The following is a 13,026-nucleotide window of genomic DNA, read 5'->3' as shown; positions in this document are numbered from 1 at the left end:
GCACACATGCACCATCCTGGGCTTTTCATTAGCGCTTGTGACATTTAGATATTCAGAAAGGCATTTCTCTCCTGCTCGAGCTCATCCTGCTCCACGCTTTCCCCTTAGTGTAATGTGCTAYGGGCAGCTGTTTCTGGAGAAGGCTGGCTTCTACATATTTCTTCTTGTTGAGCCATTTATATTTCTCGTAGTTTGTTTCCCAGCCAGAAGAAACTACCAGAGGACTAATTATTGAATACACATTCTAGAGCTCATGACAGCTGAACTGAAAATTGCTGCCTACCACTGAGGGCAACTGCGGAGTTGGTAAAAAATGCCTCTAGTGTCATGGCGTTTAAACATAAATTAATTTATAACACAGCACCAGGGATCAGGATATGGCTGTTTTTATTTCTGGAGACTCTCGCCCCTCCAGCAGAAGTTGGCAGGAGTGAGTTTGCGAGTTTTCTTGGCGCGGCGTTGGCTGGCTTTGTGCAGGCTGTGTCAAAYGGCGGAGCTGAGGAACATTCACCCCTCTGCTCTGCAGCAGCGCTGGGAACGGCACCCTTCCTTCCTGGAAGGTGGGAATAAAGAGTGTGGGCTGCAAGCAGAGTCTCAAAACGTCTGCAGTTACTTGTGGAGTGAATGTGTTCGAGGCTGTCACCATGTGGGAGATTCGTCTGGAGCTTTCATGCTGTAGGTGCTACTGCCTTAAAAGGAGTACATTTTTCATGGCTGTTTTTTAAAAGTATGCACCATGGAGTGAACATGTGGTAGAATCCTAAAAAATAGAGAAAGACTTTGTATTTAGTGGGTGGAAGCTTTGAATTATTTAAGAAGTCAGGCTGAGGTTCTTGAAGTCGTGACCAAGCCACTGAAGGTTATAGCTGTGTCTCTTCAGTCTCAGTATGAAGCTACTCACATGGCAGTCAGTACAATATCATTGTGGTTGTTGTGTATTTCAYGCTGTGAAGATCAAAAACGTTAAATGCAGAAGTATAGATGGAGGAGAGCAATTTAGGCCCCTGCCTTTGGTAAATGAGCCATGTGTCCAGTCCATCTGCCCAGCCTCAGCTTGGCTCAACTCTGTGTGCAGAGTCCAGCTCATGGAAGCATGACATGCCCTTCTCAGCAGAATACAAACAGTTGTCTCTTCTTTTGTTATTAATTTTAGAGAGGTAGTGTTTCTAACCGTTCCTGTCTATAGTAATAAATAGGTTGGAGGCATTTTTACCCAACATTGTGTTTCTGTTTTTGTGTGACTAGTTTAGCTGAAAATCGGTGATGATGAAAGGGTCCAGCTGCTGTGCCATTTTGTGCTGGTAGGATCCTCATGCCTTTTTCCATGGCAGCTTTGGGCCAGCTGGGACCTGGGGGTTACCTTCCTGGCAAGATTGGAAATGAGTGATGAAATGGYCACATCTGGCTAAGGAAGGAGCTGCTTCTTCAGGTCCTAATTCTGCCCCTCGATGGGAACTGTTTGAATTCAATGAGTGCCTGTTTGAATAATCTGGGGAGAGGGAAGTTAGTCCCGATTTAATGTTTAAAGGCTGCTCTGTCAAGAAGCTTGTGTTTGCTGGCTGTCAGCAGTGTGGGCTCAGCARCATCCTTGGATATTGGCCCATTTGAGGAATGTCTCCCCAAAACACTGCATCTGGAGTGTGTGCCTGACTGTGTCACTGGCTGATACCTTTGGATGTTAGCTCAAATTGATGGCCCTGGGTCACATTCTTCAAGATGGGGMTGTTTATATCTGTCACTTGTGGGCTGCTGGGCAGTGTGTGGTGCTGCTGCCCTCCTGATCCTTCCCTTGGGAAGGATCTCCCAGGAAAATGGGAATTTGCAGGAAGGACATGCTCCATTCTCAGCGTTGGCACCCGGCAGYGCAGCCATCACATCAGCTGCAGTGGGTGCTGCCTGACAGGCACARGCTCTTTCCAGCTCCTTTGTACACGACAGAAACCAGGCAGGCTGAGCTCCCAATCTCGACTGAAAGCAGCTTCAGCCCAAATGTGCTTTTTATCCGCAGTGAAAGCCTGCACAGCAGGGCCCTTTTGGTGCATGTGCAGCAGCACCTTTGAGCACTCGTGCAGCCTGGAAAAGCCAGGCAGGCTGTGCTTGCAGTACGCCTCATTTCATCTACCTGGAAATGGTGCCCCGGCTTCCCTTCAATCATTTAAGCTCCCTCGCTCTCTGACACACTTTCCGCTGACAGTAATTCCGTGAGCGCTCGTCGGGCATTTACTGCCATCACTGGAGGAAATACTGATGGCTTGAAATGGGATCATTTCCTTGCTGATGGACAGCGAGCACCTGTGGGAGTTGTAATAGCTGAGCAGCGTCTGGGAGAAGGCAGCGAGGAGGATGGTGCAGCTCTCTGCAAGCTCCCAGGAGGAAATTGGAGGAGAGGGAMAAAGTCCTGGCTGGCTGCCTGTGGAGCATGGGGAACATGCCTTAAAACTGGGGATTTTGTGTATGCACTCCCCAATGGGTGCTGGTGGAGAAGGGCTTGTACCAAAAATATGGACAACATTATTCTGACATTCCTGCAGATTTCCTTCAACTCTTACTGCACTGAAGGTGTTCACCATGCAAATTGTTAGTTTTATTGTCCCCCAAATGACTATTAAAGACTGTGTTTCCAGGTACTTGCTGTTGCTGCGGAGGGAGAGGACTGGATTTTTCCTTGAGTAATTATAAAGGAAAGGAGCAGTATCATCCCCTTTCTCACCAATTTTTAAAAACTGTGCAATTATTTTTTCAGGTCTCATGTAGGCAAAAAGAGCAATCAAAGCCTTGTAAATTCGATGTGGATTGAAATGCATCTAAAAGTAGAGTGAACTGATCTTCCTTTTGGTCATTTTGACTATGTTGTGTTGAAGCAAATTTGTCCAAGCTTTTTCTACTTGGTACTGTGTCTTTGAGGTCCTAGAAGCAAAGGTCTTAATTCTTGGGAGACATAACAAGTGGGCGTTCAGCAGAGTATAGCAGCTTGCTCTTCAGCTCTTCATAGGTGACAGGAACGTAGCCTCTGGTAATAAATTTGAGTGTTTCAATTACAGCGAGTTTTTTGGTTCATCCACTTGTATTTTTAAGTTAAATCATGTATCATAGACCTRCAAACCAGTGTCAGCTTCAAATGTCTTAACATTTCCAAAGCTGTCTTGTCAAAAAGTCATCTTATTCTTGAGCTAAACATCTGACAGGGTCAGAGCAAATGTGATGCATTTTAAAAAGCAGGACCCGAACTCATCTGGAATATGTCAGCTGTGAAAGGAGAATTGCAGTCCAAGGTTAAACAAGCAAGGATTTCATTTGCAATCATTTTAATTGATATTGATTGCGTTGCTTGAATGTGGGGTCAAAGCAAGAAAGTCACTTCAGCTCTAGACTCTTGTTCCTGCCTTTTAAAACTGCTTTACTGTGTTTGGCTGAGAGGCTGGGGGGGCATGAATTATGTTTGCAGTGAAGTTCGCAGTGGGGGAGAAGAGAGGGCTGGAAAGTAAAACAAACAAGTGTGTGTTCCATTASAGGAGAAGTGAGAGCTTCCCCCTCGGTGGAAATTGAGCTGTCTGGCTGAACATGCCAGCAGAGTGCTTCCCCAAGTGCCCTGGGCTCCTTTCTTTATCCCTTTTTTCTTTATTTTTCACCTAATTTCATTTGTCTGTTGGCTCTTCATCTCTTCTTGTGCTGGCTCCTGTTCTTGCAGTGGTTTCTCTCTCTCTCTATGGACCCATCTTCAAATCCATGCTTTAAAATTAGTCTTTCATTTACATTTCTCATGTTTATCTCCGATATTATCTTTTCATTTGCATTTCTGTCTCCTGTGCCCCCTTTATGCAAATAAATGGACAGTAGGTTTGCATTAGGAGTGTTCCTGTCTGTATTTGTAATGTGCTTTTTCTACTTAGAAACCTCGAGAACATTGTCAGCAATTGTTTCTGTGGTGCTGTTCCATAAACTGAGTATCAGGTCAATAGGAATATTTAAAAATTAAAAATAAATCAGTTTCAGGCCCTTTCTGAGCCAGGATCTCCCCCTGAAGTATTAAACAAACACATTTGACAACCCTACTGCTAAATTGCATGATAAAGTTGATATAAGGATAGATGGTGCTCAGATCCTCAGGGGCTTTTCCAYTGCAATATTTTGAGAGAAGCTGGAGGCAGAAACAGGGGACAAGCAGGGTCAGTTTGAGAGCCAGCCGTGTTTATTATTTCCTTTGTGTGGATCCTTCTCCTGTTTGGTGTTCGGGAGGATATTTCGCATTCCCCAACTTAAGGAATAAGCGCTGCTCTGCAGAGAGGAGCTGGAGGCTGTTTCCCTTCTGGGAAATCAGCCCATGTAATCCTGCAGTGGGCAGAGGCAGTCTGGCAGGAATGGAGTGTAACCAGTCCTTGGCTGAGCTGAGCAGTGTCCGATGGGCCCTGGGGATGGGGGATTGTAATGGACTTGATTTCRCACCAGGGCTGCATTTCCAACTGATGCTGGAGGGCTAAGCATAGTTATTTTATTRTCTGTAGGTGTTATTTTTACCCTCTGCATTCCAGCAGCATACTCAAGAGTTTTTGCCTAGCTCTGTGGGTTTTGGATGTTTTCTTCAGGTTYTTTAAGTGTTCCTCGTGTATGAAAGGTTTTTACAACCACAGCCTTCCCCTGCACGCTTTCTGAGATCTCAGAGCTGTGTAAATTCGGGGGATTAGGGCTGAGTTTGAGCTGGGCTGAACAAACAGGCAGTGATAACTGCAGCCAGCCCATGGCTKTGGGATGTGAGCTTGTGCCAGGCTCCTCCAGGGCTGATCATTATTTCCTGATCAAACAGGCAGCCTGGGCTCCATTGTGCACAAGTCTCTTGCTGTGGCATTTTAGGGGTAAGAACAGTCTCACTGCAGAGCTGAGGGCTGTGCACCCACGTTATTCCCAGCTTTACTGACAAACTGAGCAGTGTGTACCTTGAGTGTCTTTGAGAGTGCAGCTGTGCCTGGTGACAGAAGAAAAATKGCTTTTTGGGAAGGAGCGTTCCAAGTGATTAAGGGTTCCTGCCAGATCTGCTGCAAGCAGAGGTGCAGTTGCATAACTTTAACTAGCTCGGGCTGAATAGTGATGGAAAAAAAAACACAAAGCTTTGTATTGTGGGCTCCCAAAATCTTGTTGCGGGGCCTTGGGTTGCCAGCCTTTGCCAGGGCCCTCATCWGTGGATCCTCACAGCTGCTGGTGCATGAAATATTTCAGGGAGAGCTGGGGGAGGAGGTACCACAATCCCATTTTCAGATGGAATGTTCTCTGGTGTCTGTACATCCAAATAAACAAATAGGGAGATAGAATCTGTATGTTTCATGGAGTAACTGCCAGGAAAGAGGCTCTGAAGAAAGGCCTAATTCTTCCTTATCTGTAGTGGTGCAGCCAATTAGAACCATCTGCTCTCCGTCTGCAGCCCAGACAGGCGAGGGGCTGCAGATGGAGAGGCTGGAGCCTGCCCTGGAAGGTGTGAGAGAAATTCCAACGTGAGGACAGGTAGGAGACAGTCCTGGAAGCAGTGAGTAGTAAGGAACAAAATAGWTTTTTACATTCTGATTTAGCAATTTCCTTTCTGGAATGAGAAGAGAGAATGRGCCTGGATCCACCAGCYTTCCCTGGAGAATGGGATTTGCTKGRWTTGTGACAGCAAAGGTGGTCAGCTCTGCAGACTCCTGGGCTGGGCAGAAACCACCCAGGTGATGTGGAGACCTTTTGCCTTTAGGGTCTGTCTTTAGATGCTGTCACTGTATGAATCTGTAGGTTTTATGTGATGTGCAAAGGGTGAAAGAATCTGCTGCTCTGGGTTTGCCTGGGGGAAGGCTCCAGTGGGGCAGTTTGTCAGGAGGCCAGTCTCACCTGCCGGCTGGGATTTTGGGATTGAAATCAGTCAAGGTMCATCAATAAAGATCCACTCTTGTGATGTACTGTGTATTCTGGATGGGCTTACATTTTCCAGCAATTGCCTGTGCGCGAGCACAGATGCACATCCCAAAATAGTAASCTCTTGTGCTAAGTGAGGTCCCCAACTTGGAGGTCATAAACTTTAGTAAAAGAGCAGTCTCTGGAAGGCTCTTTCAGCAGAACACATAGAAAGGAAACAAAGGAGGCAAGAACAGAAACCCCATTAGCCCCCTCCTGCTCCCTGCCTGAGGCTGCRGAGGTCTGCAGAAACACCCTGCTGTCACCCTCTGTCAGCAAGGACACGCTGAGTTCAGTGCCCTGCCTCCCCACAACATGTCCTGAGAGCTCTGTCCTCTGCTGAAGCACGGATAGGGGAGGGGGTTTGCTTGTCACAAGCTGACAAATGTGGCTTTGTCCCCATGGCTGCCCCAGGTCCCCTCTGCTGTCCCCCACTGCAGGCTGGAGCAGCCCTGGCCTTGGGTTTTAATTCACAGCTGTTTGGAAAGTGCTTGAGATTCTTGGATGCAAGTGGCACTACAAGTGAATGAATTATTTCCTTGGCTTTGATCCAGCTATAACTGTATTCCCTGAATTAATTTTGCTGGTGGCTCAGTGATGAGGCAAACCTTAAATCTCCAGACAAAATAGGGATAAAAGGCTGCATTTCGAAGTAGGGAATTTTGTAGGATTCAGTGAGGAGCAAAACACAGCTTTCCAGACCAGTTCTGTGGTGAAAGGAATGAAAGCCTGCAGTGAATGTGCTGTGGCTACTGAAGGAAGAGTTTCCCTTAAGCATTAACAGAGGCCAAATCACAAAGAGTTTGTGAAACCACATAGAGTTTAAACCAAAATGTCACTTGCTGGCTTTGAAGGCTTCCTTAGAAGTGAATATTGCACCTCAAGCCAGAAGTGGGTGACTTTCTGGTGCTCTCAAGTGGTGGCATTCCCTGTCCCAGTCTCCTTTCTCCCCCATCAGGGGTCTTTGTCACCTCATGCAGCATCTTCCAAGCACCTGTCACAAGCAGCATCTGGCTTTATGAACAAGTGAACGTTTGTGGTGATTTCTGTTTCTAATGCTTTGCTGAATATCAGTTAGCAGATGTCATTTCCATGTTACCGGTTTTTGATTAATTACTGAAGATTAGCATTTTGATTTTTATCTCAGTAGCTTCCCAGTAAAACAATACAATATGACCTTCTTTAATTGGCATCTTGAACTCCTGCTTTAAAGTGTTATCTTTAAACTAAAAACCAAACTGAACAGCTAAACACTAATTTATAGTGTTCAGCAGCACTGTAGCGGCACTAAACACTAATTTATATTCCTTGTTTWATCATTCATGGAGAATAATGCCAAACATGTATTTTCCTTGCTCTTTCACTAGTTATGGCCTTGGCAATCTGAGCTGTGTTCTGGTGTGTTCTGCACCTCCAAGACAGTTATTTTCATTTTGGTGGAAGGGCTGTATCTTTGGGGGTTTTGGAACTTTCTGTGTCTGTGTGTGCTCTAAGAGCAGCCTCCAGCCCCACAGGAGCCCTGTGTGAGGTGTGCAGAGGTTGGGTGCTGGCTGATWGTCTGGGACCCTGGGCTGGAGTTGGAAACAGTTAYAARTATTTTATTGCTGTGGCTCTAATTYCAATTCTCTGTGACCCTAAAGYGCCAGAGCATCATCTCGCTTCCCAGGGAAGGGTGACTTTAAACAAGTGAGTGATTTGGAGTGGAATCAGCATGTTGCACGCTGAGGCAGTCAATTCACTAATTAAAGGAGAGGGGGAGGAAGTAATCTGGAGCAATCAGCAGGGCATTTCATTCCAGTTCCTAATTTTCTTTTTTTGTTGGGCTTCAGTTTTTGCGAGACTAGGGAGCTAATGATTTTTCTGAGCTCTTTTGCAGTACTGAAGGTGTGTGTGTTGATGTGGGCAGTTGTGYTGTGATCTCCATTCTTGTAGGATTCCAATATCTATGATGTAACTGCTTGAGTCAAAAGTGAAAAGTTAAAAAAAAATCTATGGCTAAAGTTTACAAATGTTGGCATAGTAAACAGTGCTTTTAAGGTATTTTCTACTCTTGATATATTTACCTCACATAAAAAATTATTGGAATAGATGTTTGCAAAACATTCCCACAAGAATTCAGTTTTTATCCTTGAGCAGTTCATAAAAGACATAAGGGAAAAATTTATCTAGCTGTAGTAACCTAATGTCATAGTGATTTGGCATATTATTTCTTCAACTCCTTTTCCACGTGGTGTCTGTAGGAAGAGACTTTGGTACATTGTCACTGGGAGTTCAGCTTTCAGTCCTCAGAGATGCCAGGGGTAGCAGGAGTAATTCCCTGCTCTGATCTCACTTGCAATGTTAATCATCATGACATGACATAGCCTCTTTTAAGCTGTGCTYAGATTGTGTGTTCCAGGTTCAGGGCAGACTCTTCACACTCTGAAGTGTTCAACCTCTGTTGTGTGTTTGGATCCCATTGATCTCTCGGGCTCAGGGAATGCGTGCTAGGGCTTTAGAAGTGCCTTTCTCCATATGAATGCTGCTGTGAATCAGAGGCTGTCAGCCCCAAAGGGGGTCTGATGTGTTGCGTTCTGAGATCAGAAACGAAATAAAACCCACCTCTGTTTCAGYTGAACGGTTTAAGGCTTCCCTTCAGGATGCCGGTTTGTTCACGTGCTGCTGACGTACGCTTTCTGAATTAATCTGAACTCATTTTCATAACCAGTTCCAGCATCACTGAAATTAATCAAACACATAGCCTGGAGAGTATTCATCCYAATCTAATCTAAAATTGCTGTTTGCATTGTGCATGCCTAATTATTCATCTCTGGAAGAAACGTACAGTTTTGTTTGTGTTTTTATTCAATATGTATACAGCTTGATGCTTACAGGTAGCCTCAAAGAACCTAAAGAACTCACATTCTATTTTTTTTTATCTCCTTTACAGAAGGACATGTCACTAAAGCCCCAGGAGCGGAAGGAGAAATGGGAGAGGCATCCAGGCAAGAAACCTAGAGAATCTGAAAACTGTGTATCTGCTGAGCCAAGTGAAAATGGCCATAACAATGATGCGGGGAGCTCGGAGAGAGAGGCGGAAAGAGGCAAGGAAAGGATGAAGAAGAAACTCCCCTTGAAGCTATCCAAACAGGTAGGGAAATTCCTTCTCCTCTGAAGCGACTCTCTGGTGCCAATGGCCCCTGTGAAATGTTGTGCTTGCTGGTAGGGGAGGTTGTCAATATAAACAGCTTCTCTGGTGACTTGTGCTGGTGAAAATGATGCCTTCTAGAAGGCTYGTGGCCAAGTGCACAAATGCTGTGCTGAGGGTAGGTTCCCTAAGCTGAAGTGGAAGCCTGGTGTACTGAGAAATATAGGGAGGAAGGAGCAGACCTCCCTCGTGTCCTGCATTTTTGGGGTGGTGCAGTGATTCATACCATAGATTGGTGGCTCTTTTGGTCTTGGACACAAATAGAAATGATCAATCGGGTCATAAGCTCCCTTGGAGAATGTGTGCTGGGCAGTGTGCACCTGGAAGCTGCAAACATGGGTATATACATCTTGTTAATTAAGTTTTACTCACCCTCAAAATGGTACATTGTGGAGGAGAGACCATTCAGGTATCTTAGAAGTGGAAAGTAATTTTGGAGGAAGTTGTGCCCTGGGCAGTCTTTTCTCTGTGCCCTTCTAAAATGTGGTAGCTCATGAATGAATTAAGAGTTGTCATGCCAGAAGGGGTGATTCTGGAGACTCSTGTTGGAGCCAGGGTTTGTACAGAGGGGCAGGTGACAAAGGAAAGGACACTGTGGCTGGCAGGCTCTTTATCACTTAGCTGCTGCTCAGCAGGGAGATTTGTTAGTGACTCAGGGTGCATTCATGGGTTGGCAGTCCCGTGGCACAGCAGCATCTCTCCATGGACACTTTCCCAGTTGTCCCTTAACAAGGTGACAAGTGGCAGCCAGTGGAAACACAGTGTGCTTGACCTCCCAGCATTTGTTCCGAGCTAAGAAGCACACTACGATGAAAAAGTGGGGTTTGTTCTTGGTTTCTCCAGCAGAAAAAAAAGAGCTGTTTAACCCAAGCACACCTTCTGTTCCRTGAAACTAATCCTGTGTGTGTGCCAGACAGCCAAAGATTGAATTGTCCAGTTACTGGAAATGTTTTTTCAGGCTTGCAATATTTTAGGATTTAAGATGATGGTGAAGGTTATCTGATGTAACCCTCCCCTGTAACTGTTCCACCACTTACAGTCTTTTGGGATGGTGTTTCAGTATACTGGTTTAGAAGGGCTYATCATGTTTTAAGTTAGAAATTCTCATGGTCTGGTTAAAGTTGTTTTCTTCAGGTGTAAAATTCCACTGCAGGAAATTCAATGCATGATGGGGATTTGCATAGTTGTGGATGTGTGAGACGGTGAAGAGATTCCCTCTTCCTGCAGGAGGAAAAGGTTGTTAATAATGATATCTTCTACTAAAAGTTTAAAACTTAGCTTCACATGGTTGTGTCCACTAGGGATTTTGTGACAATTCCATAGAAGCCTCTGGGTAAGAGATTTTGTTACCCTGGCAGACTCCAATTTCTCTCATCCTCTGCTGCCTTAGTTTACCAAATACTTAGTTTATTGGTATTTCAGCTTTGAAATATGAGGACATGGTTATCTATTTCTTCTGGCTAGTATTTGGCTGCCATCAGTGATTAAAGAGGGAATTTGCTGCCACATTCATAAAAACCTAGGTTCAACTTTCATTGTTTAATCTYTTTTTTTTTTACCTGTAAGGATAAGTAACAAACTCTTAAAACGAGTGAGGAGCTTGCACAAAGAGTATAAAATAAAACCTGTGATGAGTGGCTCATTMATACACTGTGCCTCTTTAAAGAAGTCACACTTGGAATTCATCTCTTGTTGGAAAGGGAGGTTTTYAAAATACCTGCTATTATCCTGGCTGATACAGTTGTGAAAACCAGACAGGTCTGGAGGTCTGTAAGGTTGATGAAAGCAGCAGCAAAACCTAAGCTACATAAACTAGGCTGTTCTTAGTTCAAACTAATTATGCAAATGATACAGACAAGTTCAATAATTTTTCCTTTTTTTTAGTAACCACAAAGTTCACACCTAGAATTCTGGCATTTCCTGCCAAGCTGTCTAGACAAATTGGCTGTAATATTAAGTTTGCTGGAATTTGGGGGATGATTTTTGCATCTCAGGATTATTAAACATAGGTTTATAACTAATTTGGATAGCTTGCTGTAATTAATGCTAATTATATTGAAATGTTGYTTAGAAATTACTGTTCAATTTGAAGCTTTCCTTCTACTCTCATCCCTTCTCTTCACAATGCTACTGAATTGTCATCTTTTCTACGTAACCTCCTCTAATAAATCAAATTGGGCATTATAATTATGGCATTCTGCTAATCCTGGTAGAGAGGTGCAAAGTGGTAAGCTGATTTCAGTGCCAGGTTGTCTGCTTTGTTTAGAAAATTAGATTTATACTTCACTCCATTTGACAAAGCATCCAGATTGCTATTGCTCCTGAATATTTGGTTGTTCTGTACCTCGGGCTATGGGGAGAGGGCTGCAAGAACCAATCTGCCCTTTCCAGCCTATTACTCACAACTGCGTGTAAAAATTCAAACACATTTATCTCTCGCTGTAATAAAGCAGAGAGAGAAAAAGGCGTTTCAAATAATTGTAGGTCCTTTGGCCCAGGATTTGTCAGGATTTGGGGCTGCTGTCAGAATGTGTACACAGGGAAAGGTTCTGGCTGGAAACTGCCCTGCACTGGGGATCAGCAAAGCCTCTTGCAGTCATCAGTTCCTCTCAATGTCTGAGCACTGTGGATGTAAAACAGGTGGGGTTTTGGTTTTTCTTTATATTTATTTTTCTGGGCTGCAGGACCCATTGCCCTTTCTGTACAATGACCARCTTCTGAAAAGGGTTAGGGCTAATAGGAAAGAGTTGCTGGTGTTTCCAGTTATCTTAACCTCCAGCTCTCTGTTTAGTCAGCTTGGGAGCATCACGGTGTGTTGAATATATTTAGATGTTAAATGCGGCTGTAATAACACACTGTTCTGCAAATAGTCATTTGTCACGAAGATTAGTGTCTTACACCTCCTCCTTCCTTTTCTCACCCACTGTTTAAATCACCCGAGATGAGGAAGAGTCTTGGAGAAGCTGAGGAGAGCAGGGTGGTGTAGCACGTATTTAGTGCTCATAAATAGCGTGCTGYGTTTGGAGAGGGCAGCGAAGTTAACGCGGTCGTGCTGCTCTGGAGGCGTGACATCCCTGTGACTTCAAATAATTCCYGAGCCTCATTCACTCCCCAGCCTCCCTCAAACTGCTGAATTCTATTGGTGATAYCCTGTTGCTGTGGCTCTTGCTGGACTGGAACTGCTAAATTGCATTAACAAGTTTGATTACCTATTCATGTGGCTTTTCTGTGATGCTCATCATCTCGTTATCCAACATTCATTAATGGATATAACACCCTSGCTGCACCCCTCAGGAAAGCTGTGCTCTGGGTTACTGCTGATCCCAGCTGAAGGTGATACACTAAGTCATTTTTTCCATCCAGGATGCACATTGCTTCTTCTTGATGTCTAGGTGAAAATTGATAGCTCCTTTTCAAACCATTTACAACCCTTGGCCCCGTTTGTGTATGGTGGTGGTACTGAAAGGCTTTCCCAAGATAGAAACAGTCTAGAAACTGGTGTGGATAATAAAATACTTTGTGTGGAAAATTTCCTTTGGCATCATATTGCCTGTGCTGTCTGTTGGGTAATAGGAGCATGTAGCTGCTTGAGTTTTTACTTGTATTTTTCCAGAAAATGAAAAACAGTAAACGGAAAGCTTGGATTTGAAGCCCCTGGTGGGCTGGAGGCGGTGTGTGCTTAGTGGTGCAGAGTTCAAARGCTGAAATGGTCCCTTTTTAGCTGAGGTTCAGCAGCCACGTAAGAGAGGGAGTCTGAAAAATAACCTCTGGAGTCTTTYTGTTTAACCAGAGGACATGTCTTAATAATGTAGAATTTGGAAGCTGAATTGGGTCTAATATAACAGTAACTTTTTCTGTTACCTTCAGTATTTCAGGCTACTAAAAACAATGAATTCTAGGCAGTGAGCTTACTCAAAAAAAAA

At 44.4% G+C, this 13,026-nt stretch overlaps 1 protein-coding gene across 16 annotated transcripts in view; it reads left to right on the top strand.

Moving 5' to 3' along the window:
• FBRSL1 (fibrosin like 1) overlaps positions 1-13,026 on the top strand; it is a 490,798-nt gene that overhangs the window by 122,545 nt on the left and 355,227 nt on the right. For all 16 annotated transcript variants that reach the window (XM_057369099.1, XM_057369098.1, XM_057369100.1 and 13 more), the window contains exon 2: positions 8,846-9,046. In XM_057369099.1, coding sequence (XP_057225082.1) covers positions 8,852-9,046 — 195 coding nt within the window. In that variant the 5' untranslated portion in view covers positions 8,846-8,851. The remainder of the gene's footprint in view (positions 1-8,845; positions 9,047-13,026) is intronic.

This window comes from Malurus melanocephalus, unplaced genomic scaffold, assembly GCF_030028575.1.
Source record: "Malurus melanocephalus ecotype Western Australia unplaced genomic scaffold, MMel_1.1 scaffold_102, whole genome shotgun sequence".
Taxonomy (NCBI): Eukaryota; Metazoa; Chordata; class Aves; order Passeriformes; family Maluridae; genus Malurus; species Malurus melanocephalus.
The sequence above is the reverse complement of the archived record's forward strand: the minus strand, read 5'-3'. Positions and strand labels throughout refer to the sequence as shown.